Source organism: Ctenopharyngodon idella, chromosome 10 (genome assembly GCF_019924925.1).
Source record: "Ctenopharyngodon idella isolate HZGC_01 chromosome 10, HZGC01, whole genome shotgun sequence".
Classification (NCBI taxonomy): Eukaryota; Metazoa; Chordata; class Actinopteri; order Cypriniformes; family Xenocyprididae; genus Ctenopharyngodon; species Ctenopharyngodon idella.
In genome coordinates this window covers 34,987,620-35,011,046 of record NC_067229.1, presented here as the reverse complement: position 1 = coordinate 35,011,046, position 23,427 = coordinate 34,987,620, and the positions used below count along the sequence as shown (strand labels likewise).

The window sequence follows — 23,427 nt, the reverse complement described above, 5'->3', positions numbered from 1 at the left end:
CCTCAAGGCTAGATTACTGTAACGCTCTACTGGGTGGTTGTTCTGCTCGCCTGATAAATAAACTACAGCTCGTACAAAATGCAGCAGCTAGAGTTCTTACTAGAACCAGGAAGTATGACCATATTAGCCCAGTTCTGTCAACACTGCATTGGCTTCCTGTTAAACATCGTATAGATTTTAAAATCTTGCTAATTACTTACAAAGCACTAAATGGTTTAGCTCCCCAGTACCTGAGCGAGCTCCTAATTCATTATAGTCCTTCACGTCTATTGCGATCTCAGAATTCAGGCCAGCTGATAATACCTAGAATATCAAAATCAACTGCAGGTGGTAGATCCTTCTCCTATTTGGCACCTAAACTCTGGAACAATCTTCCTAGCATTGTTCGGGAAGCAGACACACTCTGTCAGTTTAAATCTAGACTAAAAACGCATCTCTTTAACCTGGCATACACATAACACATTACCAATTTATATTTCCAAATCCGTTAAAGGATTATTAGGCTGCATAAATTAGGTCAGCCGGAACCGGGAACACTTCCTATAACACCTGATGTACTCGTTACATCAGAAGAAGAATGGCATCTACGCTAATATTAGTCTTTCTGTTTATCCCGAGGTTCACCGTAGTCAACCGGATCCGGGCCGTATCCAGGTGAGACCAAGGACCTGCACCTTGACACGACCACAACGCAGCCCTGAAGTATCAGCAGAGATTGAGTCAACTAGATCATCCCCTGTGAAGGCCTCATCGACACGACAGCCACGACACAGTTCCTCAACAACCGTCCATACCGGCGTGATGAATACGATCCTCAATTGGATGGAACTGAAATAAATACTTTTAATGTTGCGATCCTATTGGACTTATGATAGCAACCTGAATTGTAACAAAGCACTGTTGGCCAGAGGAGAACTGGCACCCCGACTAAGCCTGGTTTCTCCCAAGGTTTTTTTCTCCATTTTAACACCAATTTGCCACTTGTCTGCCACCTGATGTCACCTGATGGAGTTTGGGTTCCTTGCCGCTGTCGCCTCTGGCTTGCTTAGTTGGGGACACTTGACTTGACATTTGATATTCAACAGTGCTTTTGATCTGCCTGCATTGACACTATTCTTTAAGAGCTGCTGTGCAGCCAAACAATGTACCAGTTATCAATGTAAAGCTGCTTTGACACAATCTACATTGTAAAAAGCGCTATATAAATAAAGGTGACTTAATACTGGACAGTATTTACCGTGAGTTTTTCAAATCTTGGCAATCAAATACGGTTTTAATGATGATTAAAATATTAAACTCTAATACTGTCGGAAATTGCATCGTGGTTTATTGTCATACTGGTAACTGTTTCCTCACTAACCTTCAAACTTCAATGAGCTTGGTGAACCCTTGTAAATCTTTAGCGATATGGAAAATGGATGTATGGAGGCCTATAATCAATGTTATAATGAACGTTCTATATAAGTTATTTTTTGGTTATTTAAAGCTAACCACCCTGCAACATTCTGGGAACGTTATTTTTGGGTTGCAAAAAGAAAACCTAAAAAGAACGTTCCCAGAATGTTATTATTTGATTCTCAAAAAAAAAAAAAAAAAAAAAAAAAAAAGGAAACCAAATACTAACATTAGGGGAATGTTCTGCTTTTGCTGGGGCCCAGCTAAAAATTTTGGGTTGCCAAAACGTTAGTTTTTGGGTCCCAGAATGTTCTTTTTTACGGTTTATTTTTGGTTAGCCAGGAAAGTTTTCTTAACAGAAATAGAACGTTAGTTTTTGGTTTGTGGAACGTTATTCTAACATTCCCCTAACGTTATTCTAATGTTCCCCTAACCTCTTTACTCCGATATCATTACTCTGCTGTACGTCAGTAATCATCCAGCACATCTGTGAACCAGTATATTATAAGCAGTATGGAAAATGGATGTATGGAGGACTATAATAAGTATTACAAACAATCTTGTTTTCATTAATTGTTTATAACATTTGCCTAACGTTATTCTAACATTATTTTAACGTTCCTCTAATGTTATTCTAACATTCTCCAAACATTATTCTAAAGTTCTCCTAACGTTATTATAATGTTATTCTAATGTTATTCCAACATTATTCCAACGCTCCCCTAACGTTATTCTAACATCCCTATAACGTTATTCTAACGTTATACTAACATTCTCCTAACAATATTCTAATGTTCCAAGAACTCTCCTGTACGTCAGTAATCATCCAGAACACTCGCAGCCTGGTATAGTATAAGAAACGTGACTGTCTGGATATGTTGCGAGAGTTACCTGTGAGCAGTGCGATTTCACAACGCGGTTTCGATAGTGCTCATGTGGTGGAGAGTCGATACCATTACAGTCCATGAAAACACAAAATAACAAGAAATATGCATTTATGGTGAATTATAAACTCCTCAGTGTTTTGCTTAATCGGATGGCTGTGTATTGTGTTGATTGATGGCAATTTCTGTCAGGATGCGTCTCTGTGTGGGGGAATCGAATCAACGCAAATGTTTCTCGAATAAGCGTAAGTGATGAACTATCATCAATATCAGCGTAATATTAAGATTATATTTGTGTATAATTCAACATTAACCAGTGTTATTGAATTGTGGTAATTTTGTTTAATTAAAAGGAGAGAAAAGTGCTCTGTAGGCCCTCTGTGTGTTCCCGGGGCGAGCGTGAAGCATCAGAGTGAGTGTTATTCACTTTTATTGATTCCCAAAAAGTGTTAATTAGTCATGTGCATGTGTTTCATTGAAACGAGTAGAATGTAAGTGTTGTTTTAATGTCATGTGTTTCAGATGTTAAGGAAAAGTTTTGCCTTGTTTCTTTTGCTGTCTGCAGGAAAAATTCAGGAAAATCGAGTTCATTATTTGCAGTGAAAATATGTACATGTGATAGAGTGGTGATGAACAGTAAGTTTGAATTATTTTATTCAATTTTGAAGTCATATGAGTGTTTATGCACTGATGCAAAATTGACTGATAGTTAAACTGTGTAATAATGTTTGAAATGTATTAATAATACTCAAAAATGTAACTTCTAATTTCATTTGCTACATTTTTCATGTAACACTAATAAGCTGGGAATCTGGTCTTCAGATGTTCTAGCTGGTCTCCCAGCCTGGCAATGCTAGTTAGTTAGGTAGGCAGGTCTGTTTAGCTGCTTTTAAAAGGGCTTGGGCATTTGTCATCTAGAAAACCAGCCAAACCAGCAATATACCAACAATCTTTCCTTACACTGTTTTTTTCAGCATTGTATACTTCATAATAAAGTTCTAAAGCATCACAAATACAATAATTAGGATCATAAGTAATTATCACAAATAATCATCTAGTAATGGCACATATATGTAACATCAGAAGGATGTTAGCACAGCTGTGGAGGGAATTACCGCAGGGAGCAAAGAGACAGGAAGGAAGTGACTCTGACAGACCCATCTCTCACCGCTCCTCCTCTCCTGCTCACCATCATTAGAGCAGAAGGGTGACGGACAGATAAAGGAAACCTTTTAATAACACTGCAACCTTTTAAGAGGGGGCAAAATCGACAGAGCCCATGGGCGAGCTGGAGCCAATCAATGCGGCTGTGCCCTGCCATCTACTCTTTCTCTCAGCCTCCCACTCTCTATCTGTTCTATCTCTCTCCCGCTTTCTCATTCTGTCAGTGGAAGAAGAGACATCTTCCACCTACATTTTCACAACTGCTCCTCTGAAACTTCTTGGTTTAAACAGTACTTTTCCTCCTTAATAGGACCGTTCCCCGCTCTCCCTGATGGGACTGACTCTCACTCTGTCATTAGCAGCAATGCATTTTACAGATAGAGGACGAGGCCTGTGATGAGATCGGGTTCCTTTGAGGAAAGATGCATTGATGCCGTGGTGATATTTTAACAGTTGGTTGTTTTTGCTTTTCTTTTTTTTCATATTCACATGTTTTTAAAGTTCTCACTGAAATTAGAATAGTCTCCCACATCGTCTCTCGCTTGGGGCTTTACTGTTGAGTAAACTGTCCTCTGCTTTCTTTCTTCATTTTTTTTAATCTTTTTATTTTCCTTCCTGTTGCTCTTGCATTTATGATGGCTTGTTTGCTTTGCTGTTTGTAGTAGCTATTATTAAAGCCCAAACCTGGCCATGTTGCCATTTAAAGTCAACATGAATTTAAAATTGACTCCATTTGAATCCATCAACACAAGTCCCTGTTTTTATTGTCCTTGATTCATCAGTGCATATCATTCCAAAGCAAAAATGTCTCCGTAATCTTTCATAAAATAAAATGACTTGCTCTGCCTCTGAAATGACATTTTTTTTTTTTGCATGGGTTATTTGTTAATATTAACTAAAAGCCAAATAGCTTGGGAATTGTCTGACTACATTCCGGTATGAAATGCACTTTTTTTAACAATCCAATTCATTCAAGTCCTATCTTAAATTTTAATCGCATTAAATATCCTGATTATCCTGGAATAGGTCATATTATGCGTTTAAAGTGCCCCTATTATGGATTTTTGAAAATTACCTTTCATGTAGTGTGTAATGTAGCTGTATGTGAATGTGAACAGTCTGCAAATTTGTAAAGCTGAAAGTGCATCATAAATAAAGGTATTGTCCTTCAAAAGGAAAAAGTCGACTCTGAACCGCTTAAACGAGTCGTTAGTAATTCGAATCCCATTTCCACGAAGTTCACACATCACAAGTTAATACATTTGCATAATGCCCGCCTAAGTTATGCGTAGACATCCCGCGAAAACTTTAACCCCTCTCAAAGGTTGTAGCTTGTTCGTGTGGATAAAAACTGAGTAAAAAATGATCAAACTGAGTAGAGTATCACTGAGAAACTCTTGCTCAAGTCGTCCTTGTGATGGAGGTTTGGGTTGAATAACTAGTTCAACATTTAGCATCGGATTAGTGCTCAGATTGATAAGGTAAAATCAATGCTATCGTTACTGTCTTTACAGTGTGTACAATCGCTGAGCTTTAGGAAGCTCCGGAGCTGTAAGCAGTAGACCAATCAACCACAACAGACTTGGCCATCTGGGCAATCAGAGCAGAGCAGGCTCACGGAAAGGAGGGATTTAGAGAGACTGATTCATCCGACGAGTTGTTTGAGAATCATTGAAAAATGTGGTGATGTGCAATGTATATTATAAGAAAATGAAAGTGTTTTTTGACCTTGGATGCATGTAAACTCGTTGTAGGAGACCTCCTAAACAGAATTAGGAACCTTTCAAATATATAAATAGGGATACTTTAACTGATGTATACTTATTCACTTTTCAGAAATTACACAGATTCAACTTTCTCAAGTTGATTTTACAGTATATCTTTTTTTTTTTTTTTTTATGTGTGCATCACGGATAATTAGTACTTCTGTGACATAACTATTCCTATTGTGAAGCCTAGTTAAAGACTTATCTTGGTCTGAGACTACAAAACTGCACATTGTACATTCTTTGTACCACATTAACACTTTTTAGCACCTACACGGACACCTTAGCTCGACCAATCAGTATTTGATAATGAGCTGTAAATCCTTACCACTGATCTTGATGTTCAAGAATGTCTACTCAAAGAAGAGTCATATAAAACTAAAAAACAGCATTAATCACAAGCTGGAGAGGGACAGCAGACTCATTAATGGTTTTACTGCCTCGTTTCCCTTGTCCTTATATCATAAAGGAAGGGTGACCATGCATGAAAACAAAACAAAAATGACTTATACGCACATAAAGTCACTTTCAGATTTGTGTTCGTTTTCAAACTGATTTACGCAATTGCAGAAAGTTGTTTATATATTTAATTAGAACCGTTGTTATGAGGTTATGGTGTATGATTTGCTATTTTAACAAGCACAATAATTCATGCATGTATGTGTGATACAGCAGAGGACAGTGGGTAGTCCCACATAATAAAATGTTAAATAATATACACACACATTTGTGGAACATGTTCATAAACATAACTGAAAAGAAATATATAATGATGCAAGCAATTTGTCTGCATTAATAATCTATACTTTAAATTTTAAAGGAATAGTTCACTCAAATATAAAAATTATTTATCATATAATGTGCACCCATATGACTTTCTTTATGCCATGGAACAAATAGGGTAGAAGCTGAAATTTTCCACACTCTTAAAAATGAAGAGGGAGTCCATAAGGGTGATTTTTACGCAGCCCCTAAAGGGACACGATGGTGGGGGGAAAAAATGCTTTTGCATTTTCTCGCAAATGTTTTGCTTTCCCCTGAGAAACTTTGCATTTGAACAAAAACTTTTGAGCTCTTTGCAAGGGAACGCAAAACATTTGTGAGAGAATGCAAAAGCACTGACAAATATTTTTTTTCCTTCACCATGTCCCTTTATGGGCTCTGTAGATTTTGCAGTAATGCCATAAAAGAACCATTTTGGGGTTCCCCATGGATATTAAATGTTCTTCATGGAATCACAAATGGCAATAAAGAACCTTTATTTTTAAGAGTACATACGATGAAAGTGAATAGGGATTGTGGCCATTAAGCTGTTAAAATGACAAAAAAGCACAATAAAAGTGGTCCAAGACTTCTGAAGCCAAACGATAGATCTCTGTGGGGAACAGAGTGAAATTAAAACCATTCACTTAAAATCTTGCTTGATGCAGTCCCCATTCACTTTCATTGTAAAAGAGCATCTTGGACATTTCACTAAATAGCTTCATGCATGTTCCATGAAAGACAAAGTCTACTAAATGAAACTAAATGAGAGTGAATAAATGATGACAGAATTGTAATTTACAGTTGAACAAGAGTCAAAGAGTTTGGCACAGAAATGTTTCCTTCCCTAGACAAAAGTTTGAGTCACATGCATTTAAAGTCAAAGCTAGAAGCTGTGTTTATTTTCCTTCTTTTAAAAAAGAACAAATCAAAAGACGGAACAGTTTCCTGTGGAGGGAGTGGATCAGGCCAGCGTGTTACATGCCCTGCCAGCATACTTACACTGCTTTACAAAGGCAATCTGTGAAGATCTTTCCGGTTGAAATATTCTGCAGTCTGCCTGTCTTTGTTGTGTTGTGCTGTATAATTCATTACAGTTCACTGAATGTGACAAGAACTTAAGAGCTCATATTTCCTCTTAATATAAGCTATACAAAGGAAAATTAAGAAGAAGCAGAGGGAAAAAAACTGACAGGTTTTTGTATATATATATATATATATATATATAAACCTCGTCCAGCAAGCGAACGTGTGGTAAAGTAAAAAAACTGGAAGACACCGATAAGCAACATGAAACACAGAGACATAAACAACAGAGAAGCAGGAATAGAGAGTGACTCCAAATATACTGCAAAACAACAAAAGAAAAAGAGCAGCAGCAACTGAAATCTCAAAGCAAAGTGGTTTTCCTTTCTGAAACCATTCTTCCTTTTTGACAAGACACTTTTATGTGATAAAAAGCAAGTTTTTCCATATTTGAGACAGGGTTAATATGCTAATACAAGGGATGTAGAGGAGATGGAGGCAGAAACCACAAACTGCTTTTGGAAACTCAAAGTTTCTCGCTCTCGTAGGCCCTCAGAACACGAATACAGTCTTCAAATAAATATGCCACGCTGAACAGCAATGAGAGATGCGCAAAGTCAGTGCCTCTGAGCCACGGGGATGTAAGGATAGGATTAGAAACATGAGTCCCGGTAGGATGGCTTTAACACAGAGATTCTTAGAAGATGTAGAGACGGCGGGAGTCTGAGAAGAGCCTTTTGTGAAGCAAGGATGAGATCCGACTGTAATCTGTCTTTACAATAGGTTTCTGCTCTCATTTAGCAGTTCATTTGCTCTTTCAAAAGAAGACGTCATCTTTTCTCATAACGTATAAACTACCCTGCACACAGCACATTAGTTTGAAATTGTGCTCATATGCTAAAGTATATTATAGATTTGCATTTATGCCTTTGGACGATGCTTCTATTCAAGAGTGCGTTCAAGGCATGCATTTTAATCAGTATGTGTTTCCTGGGAACTGACCCCTTGACCTTGCTGTTGCTACTATATATAATGCGTACTGTATGTAGCGAACGTTACCATTAGCAAATCATAAATGCATTTCAAATTTAATATTGTAATGGCAGATTGAAATGCAGGAGTGGTTGTGTCTGTGTTTATGAGGAGAAGAAGAGCATAAATAGACAAATCAATAGACGATAAGCTGCTGTGTCATCTCAACAGGACCGGCCAACTCCCAGAGGTCAAAAAGGTCATTGCACACACAGACTATATAAGTCTTTAAACACCTTTGAATTCAATCAATATTCTGAGTTTCTGACTTTCTTGAGGATTTTTAAACAAACTTTCCTAGTTTAGAAAATCTTGATGTGTATGTGCAGGATTTATTTAGCTATATAGTTGTGCCCAGAAGTGTGATAAATCTGATAAAACCTTCCTTGGGCACACTGAGTGACAACATCAATTAGAAACTTCAATTGAGAGGCCAAGTTAAATTGAAAAATTATTCACAAATAAGTAAATATTTAATTAAATGTATTAAAGACCACTTTGTGGTGAAAATCAAGTTTTTAATTTATCAGTCAACACCACTGCTGAGTATTTTCTCCTTAAAGGGGACCTTATATGCAAAATTCACTTTTACATCGTGTTTGAACATAAATGTGTGTTGGCAGTGTGTGTACACAACCACCCTATAATGATAAAAATCCACCTGCTCCTTTTTTAATCCCCATAAAACCTCAACAATCTCATAGATCAAGCCATTTTCTGAACAATGTGACGTCACAGTGCTCAGGCCCCGCCCACAACCGCTGACTGACTCTGCCGTTTTAGCATAGTTTCCGCCCTGAGCGAGTTGTACGCTGTCCACCACTGTCTCTACGCCGGAGCAGCTGTAGCGACATAAATGTTTGATAAACAATTGAAGTGTTTTGTTGTTGAATGTAAGAGTGAACATAGCAGCAGCTCATTTGCATTTAAAGGCACATGCACGAAAACAGCATGTTATTTTATCTTATATAGTCTGTGTGTGCAATGACCTTTTTGACCTCTGGGAGTTGGCCTGTCCTGTTGAGGACATCGTCTATTGATTTGTCTATTTATGCTCTACTTCTCCTCATAAACACAGACACAACCACTCCTGCATTTCAATCTGCCATTACAATATTAAATTTAAAATGCATTTATGATTTGCTAATGGTAATAAATGATCTGTGAGGTATTTTAAGCTGAAACTTCACAGGGACACCTGGGACTCAAATTACATCTTGTATAAAGGGGCATAATAGGTCCCCTTTAAAACTGCAGTCTCAAAAAGACAGTCTCAAAAACGTGTTTTGGAATCGCCCTTGTTCTCTATGTCACAAACAAGTTGTAACCAATCCCGTCAACGTGCAGGCAGGCTTTAGCATATAATTAAATATGCGGCGAAGCAGGGGGGTCTCAAGAGAAGCCAGGTTATCCCCGTACATTTAGCAATATTGCGGGTGAATTATGTATATGAAGTATATTACGATGTTATGATAAAATATATGCCTTTCTCCACTGACGTTCTAAATTGTTCAAAGTGTTTCTAAGGATACTTTTCGAAAGCAAACTGAACATGGTTTGTGCAACATTAGCAACACATTATTAGCTGTTTGATAATGTAAAGCAAAAGGCTAATCATATTAATTACCGTTATGTGTCCGACATTGTAGAGAGCGATACATAAAACGCATTACCATTCTGATACATCAACTTGTAGATGAGCCTGTATAATTTACACTTCTGAATCAGTTTCTGGTTCAAACATATGGCTGAATTAAACCAGTATTTCCACTTTCCATTGTGCAGCACTTACTACAGTAAAGTTTACAGAGTGGATCAGGTATTCTGAGCTTGTGTGATTGAGTGGCGACGGAGCTAATTTGCATATTCATGATTCCGCATATACTAAATGAAGCAAGGGTGTAGAGTTACACTCAAGCTATTTAAGGCATGAAGGCATTTTTATTTATTTTTTTCACAAGAAAATATGTAATTTTGGTGATCAAAGATTAGTTTTAAGGGATAAAACCATTGACTACAGGTGGACTTAATATAAATTTTTTATTGTTTTATTTTTTTCCATTTTATTTATTTTATTTTATAATAATAATAATTACATAAGAAATAAGGTGTTTTATTCTAAAATGCATATTTTTGCAGACTGTTTTCTATTAGTCTAGTGCTGTAATTATAATTAGATTTTTGTAAAGACATACAGTATATAAGAAAATTCATCATGATGATGAGCAATGGAAACTAAATCTGAAGGAAGGAAGGAAGCATCCCCCCGCCCCTCTCCCCCAAAGCTGTGCAATGTATCCGACAACACTAAATATGACCATGCCATTAAAGCCTATGAAATGAAATGTAATTGCTGAAGAGACAGTGAAGATAAGTGAAAGGGAGAGAGAAGAGAAAACCAAATGAGTTTTTAAGCACAAGCAAAGTGCTGACTGTCCCTCTTTGCTGTCATGTGCAGCTGTAATTCCTCAATTCTCCAGTAGAGGGAGGAATGAGTGCATACACTTCAGACAAGGCTTTAGGACAACTGTGAGGACTTCTCCAAAAATGATTTATATATTTAAGAACTGAGTATGAGCAAAGATGGCAGAATTAAAATCTTGGGGTCCTACAGCCACCAAGCAAGAGCCATTGAGATGAATGGGAATGTTAACGGGTAGTTTTCTCTCAGGACTAGTCTCGTGACTAGGCGACTAAATGGTACTGCTGCTGCTAGTCGACAATGGAAATAATAGTTGTTTACATTTTTTTGGACATTTATGTTTTGCTTTATGTTTTTACAAAGGCTACATTGAAATTGCTGTCATGTTAATGTACATTTTAAAAATAATACATTATTTTATTATATATCTGGAGTGGAAAAAAAAAACATTTCACTTTACCTCAGACTTGTCATGCGTTTGTGTTCTCAGTGTCACTCATGGTAGGCAAAAGAGAATTGTCCACTCGGAAGACGAGCAAGGTATTTTGAAAATGGAATGTTTTTGAAAAGTCAAGTCATATAACAATTAAGTTTGATTAAAGGCTTCTATATACCAGTTATGAGGGATAATACTAGTATGAAATTTTATACCGGTTTAAAGGGGAAACATTATGAAATAAACTTACTTGACAACAACAGATCCTATATCAATGGCCCTGTTTACACCTGGTTAAGATGCATTTTGGTCGATTGGATCACAAGTAGACGAGGGAGACACATACCAGTTTACACCTGGTATTTTAAGCCGTCTCTTTTGTCCATTTTTAACCATTTCTGTTCTGATTTCTTTGAGGTGAAGGTCTATGGGCAGGTAAATGTATGTTATTTTTTATTCAAATCTCTCAATCTAATTGACAAAATAAGCTCTCGCAATTTACATATGAATGCATTTGGAGACAACAGAAAAACACGGAGGGCAGCAGCTTTCATTTCTGCTCTAACAGCTGCAAAACCGTGGCGAACTTGTTGAGTGCGTGTTAAAAATCAGAAATGGTTAGAGAATATTGTGCTTGGTAAGTTTTTCGTCTTTAAACCAAACTTGGGTCTTTAGTCGACAAATGTTTACGTATTAGGTCAGTAGGCGGAAAGTAGGCAGTCTTTTGTGGCTGTTTGAACGCATTCGGCCACATGAGCGTTTCCACTATGAAAGCAGTCCCGGTCAAATGCGTTTTCGACTACCTCTGGAAGTGGTCGAAAGTGGACAAGCCCAAAACGTTTTAGACCCCATTTACACCTGTATTTAGCTTCGTCCACTTGTGATCCGATCAACTAAAATGCATCTTAATACCAGGTGTAAACAAGGCAAATATTCTAACTAATAGAACATGTCAAGCTTTTTTTGCCGTCTGTCATGTGTGCACATACATGAGACGGTAACGATATACCTTGACATGTGCTGACATTTGTTAACTAACTTATTAGGAATTCTGTTTATAATATTGAGTCTGTACTTATTGGTCTTGTATTGCCTATTTATTCAGTTGATTTTAATAAATATGTCTATATTGGCTAACGCTGATTAAGGGATTGCTTGATCATAATGCAAGGCAAGCACAGCACATGTACAGTATATGACCTATTTTTCAGCAACATTTAGTATGGGACTTGACTTTTTGATTTATAGATTACGAAGCTTATTTCAAATGGATTAATTTTTTTTGACTGACTACTTGGATTTTCCTAGACCCTTCACAGTAACACTTTATTTCAATGGTCCATTTTAGATATTTTAAAAATTAGAAGTAACTATGCAACTACATGTCAACTACCAGTCATTAAAGTATTAGTAGACTGTTTGCTCAACATCTGCTAACACTTTATTTTAATGGTCCCCCAACAGACGTTCTACTGACTATAAGTAACTTTGCAAGTACATGTCAACTTATTCTACTAAGCCGAACCCAAACACCTAACCCTAACCTAACAGTCTGCTAATACTCTAATGACTGGTAGTTAATATATAGTTGCAAACGTACTTATAGTTAGTAGAATGTCTTAAGTGGACCATCGAAAGTGTAACCCTAGTCACTTTCAAAGTTTCCATTTAAACGTTATAGAAATTGTGGCACACATTGTGGCGCACATCCCTAGCTTTCACCTCTATACCTCTTTGCTAATGCATGCGGTAGACTTGAAGCTTGAGAAATGGTACTGCTGGCAGAACATTTCTTCTTCTCTCGCATCGTAAGTTTACAACAGCTCCCATAACATAAAGCTATTTAACAAAACAAACAGGAAGTGCAACTATAGACTTAATTACTGCAAACACAGCTCCCCGCAATCACACGCAATCAGTACAGTTCAGTTCAGTCTGATGGGAAGAGAAAATGGGTAATCTGCTTTAGTGGATACCTCCCCTTTTCTCCATCTTTAATCTCCCTCTCAAATTTCTCCTCCTCAGACCACAGGAAAAGAAAAAAATAAAAGTATATTGATACATTATTCATCCACCGGAAGCTTAACTAAAACTCCAATACGCTCTAATGAGGAAGCCAAAATCAGAACAACTTCCCATCAAAATTATGCATTATGAGCTTTAATTGTTCCTCTTGAGAGCAGACGAGCACGAGGGTGGGGTGTTGATGTGAGGGTGGGGGTAATGGAAAAGTATTAGATAATTCGAGTTAATTTGCTTAAGCAAATTAATCAAATCAACAGCCACACGGAGCTCAGCACCAGGATATGAATTAAACAAATAAGGGTTGTGGAGTGCTTTTAGCCAGAGAGGCCAGAAGGATATTAATCTGTTTTCTAGTGGCACTGCTGGTAATTACACACGATGGCTTTGTTTGCCATCATGACCTCTTTCTCCCAGAGAACACAAGAGATTGCTCGTACATACACGTAGACTCGCACTCATGCGTAAATAAACACTCACAACTACACACAGACAAAATAAAAGATCAAGCTCATAACAGACTAAAACCTTCTCGCAAAGACCCACATTAAGTGCTCATGTAGTTAAAAATATGCATAATACATACCATGCAATAAGGTCTGAGAGTTTGCGCTGTATTGTGCAGCCTTACTCCTTAATGGTTACTTCATATAAAAATAAACACATTTTCGGTTTAACCATAAGAATAAAAGAAGATTATACAATAAAACTATGTTATTCTGTGGGTGCTCTGCAGCCATTATGGTGAAGAGTTGCATCATAGCTGGTACTAAATATTGTACATTTTAGCATGGCTAGAGAGCTGCATTGACCAATCAGAAGCTGGACAGGAACAGTTTCTGAATCTACTTTGTGATTTTATAAAAATTACAAATGCAGTGAAACCTCAAAAAATTTCTTATGTAGATCTAAACTATCTAAACTATAAAAAAAACAATATTTATGTTAGAAACAAGGCCTGGTGGTTAGTGTACAGTCTCTGTGACACAGTGTGTTAGTGTTTATGTGGACACGCAAGTTTGAATCCGACAAAACACAACACAAACCAGGGCTCCAGACTAAGTAATGTGGTTTCGTTCTGCTTTTGTTTCGTTTGTCATTTGATGTTTCTCATATGCATTATGTGCAACAGAAATGGCAGCTCTCATCAGTTGGGTAACATGGTGGTCGTACCAGTGTGACCTCTAACAAAATTTAGTCACACCGGCAGGAGAAAAGGTCGCAAAATCTGTTTGGAGCCCTGCAAATGAAACAAAACTTCAACTCAACCCAACACAAACAGAAAACAAAACAAAACCACGAAACCCGCAAAATGCAATATGAACAAAACATGTCATGAACAATACAAAAACTCAACTCAAAACAAAAAACAAACAAACAAAAAACAAAACCTCAACTTAACACAACAAAACAACACAAACAAAACCCCAAATCAACACAACAAAATGCAACATGAACAAAACATCACAAACAAAACAAAACCTCAACTTAAAACAAAAACAACGAAACTTCTACATAACACAACAAAATGCAACTTGAACAAAACAAAACCTCAACTCCAACCAAAAAACAAAACATAACTTAATGCAGTAAATTAAAAATAAAACAAAATATTAAAGTCTTGTCTCATATTCCAATTTTATACCCAATAGGCTAGACAAGATTAAAATAAAACTTTTAAAAATTATAAAACACAAAACAAAATCTCAATACAACATGAAAAAAAGAAAAAAAAGAAAAAAAAGAAAAAAAAAAAAAAAAAAAATCACAAAACTTGCTTATGCAATAAATTAAAAATATATGAAACATTAAAGTGAAATATTTAGTATAATTTTAAGCAAAATGATAAAATAAAATATAAGAAGAAAACCAAAAATAAAACATGCCATGATGCTTATATGGGAATGTGAGTTTAAATGGTAATGTACACACAAACACTCATATGATATGTGTCAGTTAAAGCTGACATCTCCACCCAACAGTGAGCAGCAGACATTATAACTGCCTCCTGCCACAGGCCACCAGAAACTCACTCACATTGTGATCTAATCTGCTCTTCAGTTAAAACTTAATTTCCATTTCTCTTCTTCGAAAGTATGACTGAACTCTCGCTCTCCTCTCCGCCCCATGAATCAAACTGCATCGTTAATAAACCTATTGATTCCACATATTAATGTATTCATCAGTGAGTGAGAGTGTGAGAGAGAACAGCTGCTCTCTTTATGGAAATCTCTAAAGATTTCATTAGGTTTTGGGGAGGTTTCATTACGGACTGTGGCCCTCTTCTCCTCCTGTTTCCCTCCACTCTGTTCATCATCTGCATTATCGATTCGAAGCAGCGGACATTTTAATTTCACAAGCGAGCCACGCTTAGCCGACCTCCGTCACAGCGCAGCGCGCAGCTGAGAAGCCCTAACTCTGTTTGTGACATAGAGGAGGGGAGGAAGAGAGAGACAGAAAGCGAGAAAGAGGTGGAATTCAGTAATAAATCAGGAAGGAGTTTGCCCTTTTGAACACCTCATTGTGAAAAAGAGAGTAATAGCACAGAGGGGTGAAGTGTGGACATGGTTTTCTTTGTCTGAGAGGGTCACAGACGCAGGGTTACTGCAGTTTGTCAAGGGATTCAAAGAAAAGTTCATCCAAAAATGAAAATTCATTTACTCACCCCCATGTTGTTCCAAACCCGTATGACTTTCATCAAAAACTAACATAAAAGTACCATAAACAAGATCCTTATTGTTGTAAGTTTACTGTAGCCACCTGATAGTCTTTTAAGCTCACCAAGACTACATTTATTTGATCAAAAATAGAGTAAAAAGAATAATATTGTTACATATTATTAAAATCCAAAATTACTGTAGTCTATTTTAATATATTTTAAATATAATTTATTCCTGTGATATAAAGCTGAATTTTCAGCAACCATAACTCCAGTCTTCAGTGTCACATGATCCTTCAGAAATCATTCATTAAAGACATGCAAAACCTAGTGAAACTGCCATTGACACAAAATTTGGGGCAAAATGTTTTGACTTGAATATACACAAACATAAAATGAAACTTGTAAGCAATGGTGACAATAATGATGACAAATTTCAGTCTGTTCTCACACAAAACTATCAAATGGCATCAGAAGGCCTGGAATATAACGCATATGGTCACTTTATGCTTTTGTTGTTTGGAGAAGAGCAGCATGAACATACCTCAAACTTCAGAAAGCCACATGGGTTCAAAACCACATGAGAATGAGTAAATAATGAAAGGATTGTCATTTTTGGTTTCACTGTTCCTTTAAGATTGTAAACAGGGATACACTTGATATTCTGTGCTCAGCTAAAATGCAATACAATTTGCAAGTCTCTTTTTTGTATGATTGAATACGATTTGTTTCACTTGTTTTCAATTATTTTTCGGGGTTGCGTTCTGGTTTGGTGCCAAGCGTGAAAATTTTGACTTTCCTATGCAAGACTTGCAAGTGATTAGAGTTTTGGAAGTCATGTTGAATAAGCCTGAAGAACGGGAAGAATTTGTGTGCATGTGTATGTGCAAGAAAGGGAAACAGAACAAGCGCAAAATCACACAAATGCCAAGGCATGTTATAATTGAGAGATAGAGACTGGGATATCAATACACAAACCTTTTAATGGCATTCAAAACTCTGCCAAAAGACGAATGAAAGATGGACAAAGATGGGACTGAAATAGAAGCCCGACAGAAAAAAGGGGGCTGCTATCTGAACAGGCTGTGCCAGATCTCAGATTACACCCTGAACTCACGAAGCAAACTCAATCAATACTCTTCCTTTTGTCATTTTAAAAAGGCACGGCCATGCGAAAACCTGGCTCGAATTAAAGCGGAAATGCCCACGCTGATACATGCGCAGATAGAGCAGAGCCAGCGGGGGATTTGGATGCGAGACAGCTGCTGCGGAAAGACTACAAATACGCAGCTTCATAAAGAGAGATGACCCCAAAACGGTGAACTGCAAACATCAAACAACATCATTTGCACAGAACCAAACACAAAGAAGCAACATCTGTGTGGAGAGAGAGAGAGAGAGAAATCACAGGAGATGGGAGCTCACCTGGATCCATTTGTCTGGCACGGCCATGGTCAGACGATAATCAAAGCCCAGTCCTCCCTCTTCAATGGGCCTGCACAGACCTGGCATCCCTGATACATCCTACACAAAAATCCATGAGGAAATGATGAGCGAGAAAGTGTGAGAATGTGCAATCCCTGCTGGAAAAATACAGATTAAGCTGTCTCTTGGAACAAGATACCTGGTTTCTATCTGGTCCAAGCTGGTCATTAGTCAGTGCAATCTAAAATTAGTAAGTCCAAACTTTCAAACTTTCTTTCTTCTGGGGAACATAAAAAGTGATTAAAAAAAAAAAAAAACCCTTCCATTCTTTTCATATAATTAAAATGAATGAGAACTGCGGCTGTAAAGCTCCAAAACGGAAACAAGTACCGTAAAAGCATAATAAAAGTGGTTCATACCATTTGTGTACTTGTCCTGAAGTTTTGTCGAAGAACTGACCAAATTTTAAGTTGTTACATACTGAAAATCTTCTGCCAGTTGGAGAATTAAATTAGTGAATTAATCTCAAGATCCATATCAGTCCTATTTATGAACGAATCATTCAGACCGGTTTTGTGAACTGGATCAACCCGATTCATTAAAAAGATTTGACCCAAAAGAACATTTCATTCACAGATTGGACATTGCTACTTCTCTACAGAATGTAGCATGGGCAGCTAGGGACTGATGTCATGATTTTCAGTGGATAAACACTTAAATTCACACAATGCTATCCTTATAACTAGCTAATGATCATCTTAGACCAGTTTAGACTACTGTAAAATGGAATTTCTAGCAAAGATGAAGCCAAAGAGCATTAAAAATAATCGAGGAAAAAAAAATATATAGACAATTCTGGTTCAAGACAATATGTTCCACTCAAATCTAACCATGCCTATGTCTAATTTTCAGCTTTATCTGCCACATTGGGAACTTTTAGGGTTAAGAAAATGGCAATTCAGAACATACTTTAACGCATTGGTGTCCAACCCTGGTCCTGGAGGGCTACCACCCTGCAGATTTTAGCTCCAACCCGAATCAAACACACCTGAACCAGCTAATCATGGTGTTCAGGGCTGCTTGATAATTACAAACAGGTGTGGAATTGAAATCTGCAGGACGGTAGCCCTCCAGGAGCAGGGTTGGACACCCCTGCTTTAACGCCATTCTTCCAAGCTGAAGGAGTTGCTTTATTACGCTCAGAGGTGAAATGTCCATTAGTTGGAGCATGAAAAATGTTCGATTTAAAAAACTTTTGTACAAAACTAATGATTTTTTTTCTGCAGTGAGAAATTTTGGGATTGAGTAAATGTATGGAAAGAATGTTGCCTGGTTTGCAGCAACCCTTGAGATAGAGATTCTGTCCATCTTCAAGTCATCAAGGATGCAGTTGTACTCTTCAACTTCCCCATTCGCTCTGTACTTTTGATTAATCACATTGGCAGATGGGCAAATTAAAGCAATTTGAAAAACGTCTGCTTCTATTACAACCTGCCTGTGGGTCATATGAGATCGTTGAAGAGACTGTGGCACAGATCTATACAGTGCCAGCCCCGTAAAAAACCTTTCTTGTTCTTTTCTTCAATCTTTTGGCCTTAATCACCCAATTATCACCCTGATCCATTAGCCAAAGCGTTCAGCTCCCACCTTTAGCTCAGCTTTAAATAAATGCACCAGCACAGAGCAGGTGAATAGAAAAGAATGAAATGAAATTTCCACTCTGGAGCGAGAAAAAAGGTAATGGGAGCTGTAATTGGAGGGAAAGAGGTATGAGCATGAAAAAATTATACCTTTTGTGAAAGAATAGAAATGTACTGTGGTGCAGGTAGGCTCTCACCTCTGCTAGAGTGATGCATTGTGGGTAGAGCATGTGCAAAATGTGATTGGCCAGCATCAGATAGACAACCGCGTTTTCATCCAAATGCATTCCGAAGTACTCGCCGTAGTTCCCAGAAAATGATGTGCCTGGACAAAACCGGAGCATTTGACTGTGTAATTCAGAGAAAATTTCCAGTGGAATATGGATTAATGACATCACAGACCTTTCATGAGTGAAATCATTGCACTAGAATATGTACAGAGTGGCCAATGTATCTTATAATTTATGATAATGGTCTAAGAGGGCCTTTCAAATCTATTCATGCAATTTGTACCAGTTTTAGTGATTTATTAATACAACAAATTACATAGTTGGCATATATATATATATACAGTGGTGGTCAGAATTATTGGCACCCTTGGTAAATATGATCAAAGATGACTATAAAAATAAATCTGCATTGTTTATCCTTTTAATCTTTAATTCATATAATTAGCAAAAATCTAACCTTTCATTGAAGGAAAAGAATTGAAAGTGGGGAAAAAAAAAAATCACATTATGAAATAAATGTTTTTCTCCAAAACACGTTGGCCACAATTATTGGCACCCCTAGAATTTTTTATGAGCAAAATATCTCTGAAGTATATTCCCATCCATATTTACATTTTTTTTAGCACACCAGGGTGATCGTGAACATGAAATTGTCCAGCCATGACTTCCTGTTCCACAGGAGTATAAACATGAGGAAACACAAAGGTCAAATTCCCTTAATCATTCATCACAATGAGAAAATCCAAAGAATATAGTTCTGATGTGCAGCAAAAGATTGTTAAGCTTCAAAAAATAGAAAATGGCTGTAAGAAAATAGTTAAAGCATTGAAAATCCCCATTTCCACTATCAGGGCAATAATTAAGAAGTTCCAATCAACTAAAGATGTTACAAATCTGCCTGGAAGAGGACGTGTGTCTAAATCGTCCTAATGCACGGTAAGGAGAAAAGTTTGAGTGGCCAAAGACTCTCCAAGGATCACAGCTGGAGAATTGCATAGATTAGTTGAGTCTTGAGTCTCAGAAAGCCTAAAGAAAATGATCAAACAGCACCTACATCACCACAAGTTGTTTGGGAGGGTTACAAGAAAAACCCTCTGCTCTCATCCAGAAACAATCTCCAGCATATTCAGTTGTCAGACAAGACTGGAACTTCAAACAGGACCGGCTTCTGTGGTCAGATGAAACTAAAAAAAGAGCTTTTGGCAGCAAACCCACCAGATGGGTTTGGGTCACACATGGATAAAAAGTACCCCATGCCCACGGTTAAATATATTGCTGGATCTTTAATGTTGTGGGCCTATTTTTCTGCTGGAGGTCCTGCACATCTTGTTCAGATACTTGGTATCATGGATTCTATCAAATACCAACAGACAAAAAAAAATTAAAACCTGACTGCTTCTGCTAGAAATTCAATAATGGGCCGTAGTTGGATCTTCCATCAGGACAATGATCCAAAACAAACACCAAAACCAACACAAAAATGTGTCACTAAGTACAAAATTAAGCTTCTGCCATGGCCATCCCAGTCCCCTGACCTGAACCCTAAAGAAAATGAGTGGAGTGAACTGAAGAGAAGAAGCACCAACATGGAGCTGGGAATCTGAAGGATCTGGAGAGATTCTGTATGAAGGAATGGTCTCTGATCTCTTGTCAGGTGTTCTCCAAACTCATCAGGCATTATAGAAGACGACTCAGAGCTGTTATCTTGGCAAAAGGAGGTTGCAAAAAGTATTGAATAAAAGGGTGCCAATAATTGTGGCCAACGTGTTTTGGAGAAAAACATTTATTTCATAATGTGATTTTCCCCCCACTTTCAATTATTTTCCTTCAATGCAAGGTTAGATTTTTGCTAATTTTATGAATTAAAGATCAAAAGGATAAACAGGATTTATTTTTATAGTCATCTTTGATCATATTTACCAAGGGTGCCAATAATTCTGACCACCACTGTGTGTATATATATATATATATATATATATATATATATAAAAAACATTACATGACTAACGCAAATTAAATCAACAAATTAATCAGTATGTTTTGCCTTGTTTCAGTAAAAACTAAATATTTTTAAAACAGGATAAATACAGGCCCTGCTTAAAAATAAAGCAAAATTGCATATTAAGACTTGTTTTTAGAGAATAGGCTGCATCCGTAGTTTATTTTTGTAAGGATATTGGAAAATAGCTTTTTTATTATTATTATTTTCAGCATAAATGAAAAAAATTAGTTAAAGGATTAGTCCACTTTCAAAAAAAAATTTCCTGATTATTTACTCACCCCCATGTCATCCAAGATGTCCATGTCCTTCTTTCTTCAGCCGAAAAGAAATTAAGGTTTTTGATGAAAACATTGCAGGATTATTCTCCTTATAGTGGACTTCAATTGGCCCCAAACGTTTGAAGGTCAAAATAACAGTTTCAGTGCAGCTTCAAAGGGCTTTAAACGATACCCACAGGTCAAAGTTTGAACTAATTGTTATATACTTGCACTAGCATATTGTATATGACAATATGCCGGAATTCTAATAGAGAAGAAGAAGAAGAGAGCTAGTTTAAGACGAGGGTCTATGGTTAAAACGTATATAATTTTTTATTTATTTTTTTAGAAAATGACCGATCGTTCTGCTAGATAAGACCCTTATTCCTCGTCTGGTATCGTTTAAAGCCCTTTGAAGCTGCACTGAAACTGTAATTTTGACCTTCAACCGTTTTGGGCCAATTGAAGTCCACTATAAGGAGAATAATCCTGGAATGTTTTCATCAAAAACCTTAATTTCTTTTCGACTGAAGAAAGAAGGACATGGACATCTTGGATGACATGGGGGTGAGTAAATTATCAGGAAATTTTTATTTGAAAGTGGACTAATCCTTTAATGCTAGGGATGGTAGAACTGGTTCTTATTCAGAACGATGTTCAGTTCTGTTAATGTTTTTCGTACGTGCATTCTTTCACCGGATGAAAACAGAACTAAAATAACTAAAGAGTTTCCTTTATTACTTATTCAGCGGCACTGTAATAACACTACCAATAAACGACCAATGAACTCTGACTCCCGAGCGAATGACTCTTAAGAGCTGGTTCTTTTTACTGAATCAAAAACATACAACGCAATCAGTGTAGTCATGCATGTGCAGAATAACTGACCGATGCCATGGTGGTGGTACAGCATTGAGGTCACGCCATCAAACCTAAAGCCGTCAAAGTGATACTCCTCCATCCACCAGCGCAGGTTAGAGAGGAGGAACCTCATTACCTCCCAGCTATGGGAAAGAGAGAAAGACATTTTCTCCACAGCATCAACATAAAATCGACCCCTCTCTGATGAAATAAGAATCCAAAAATCAATCAACTAGAACACACTCTGATGCATATAAATTCAAAGAAAAGAAAAAAAAAAATCTGATCAAGCTATTAACAAAGGACACTTTTTTTTCTTTTTTTTTTGTAATGTCTATTCAATGATTCACTATTCTGCCACTCTAATGTTTTCAAAAGGTCTTCATTTGAGAGCTTTTCTCATAAAATATTTATATGTGCAATTAATTGTAATATTTGTGAATGTTGTTTAACTTGATTGAGTAATTGGCATTTCATGTACTAATTTCAATTTATTTTTTTAATTGATTGACAGCACTAAAACACACATTTAAGTAATGGATTCATTCTCTGATTAAACAGTAGCTGTAACACAAGGTTGGTTGATTCAGCCCAGAAAGACAGATGGAGAGAGAAAGAGAGAAACAGGCAGCAGGAGCAGCAGGTTGGGTGGCTGGTGGTGGTGTGATTCCCTGAGGAGAACGATGAACAGTGTGTGAATGAGGAAGAGATGAAACTAACTCAAGACTGAAACCATCCTTTCATGAGAAACAGCACTCTGAGAACAACCTCCTGCTTTCCATATATATATATATATATATATATATATATATATATATATATATATATATAGGGGAACAGGGGATATAATTTTGCACCGTTTAAGATTGGTAACACTGTGATTTCCAGTCTTTAGGAAGCAAATTCTGTAAGTGTGTTTACAGAATTTAAAAAATAAATAAATAAATAAATATTTGAAGTTAACATGTTAACTTTGACAGCCTTGAAAGTGCATTTTGTAAAATGTGTTTTCTCTCAGTTTTCCTTCTGAACCCCCATCACTCTCTTGCTGACCCCTAGGGGTCCCCAAAGCCCAATTTGAAAAGCTCCTGCCCAAGAAAAAACCCTAACTGTGTAGAATCACATAAAAAAAAAAAAAAACACTCTGAAATTCTGCACAGAGAAGTATTACTCACATTTTCTTCAGAAAATATAGAATTCAAGTTTTAGTACATGGAAACCCACTCAAAGATAAAGTAAACTGAATGTATCCCCCCTGATGCACACTGTGAAACCATCACAGTGTAAACAAGCCCTGATATCCCACTAACTTTTTGGATGAGGCCCCCACATGGTCTCTCATCCTCTCTCATCCTCTCTCAATCCTTTATTCCTGCAATTAAACTGAGTACTGAGTTTTCAACAGTGGGCCTATGAAGCCATCCTAAAATAAATCTAACTTTCT

The 23,427-nt window shown here is 37.0% G+C and overlaps 1 protein-coding gene across 1 annotated transcript in view; it reads right to left on the bottom strand.

Annotated features, from left to right (window-relative positions):
- The window catches only part of gbe1a (glucan (1,4-alpha-), branching enzyme 1a), a 159,416-nt gene that overhangs the window by 58,629 nt on the left and 77,360 nt on the right, over positions 1–23,427 (bottom strand). The window contains exons 8-10 of the mRNA XM_051908043.1: positions 22,011–22,126; positions 18,831–18,958; positions 16,994–17,092 (exon numbers count right to left, since the gene is read on the bottom strand). Coding sequence (XP_051764003.1) covers positions 16,994–17,092; positions 18,831–18,958; positions 22,011–22,126 — 343 coding nt within the window. The remainder of the gene's footprint in view (positions 1–16,993; positions 17,093–18,830; positions 18,959–22,010; positions 22,127–23,427) is intronic.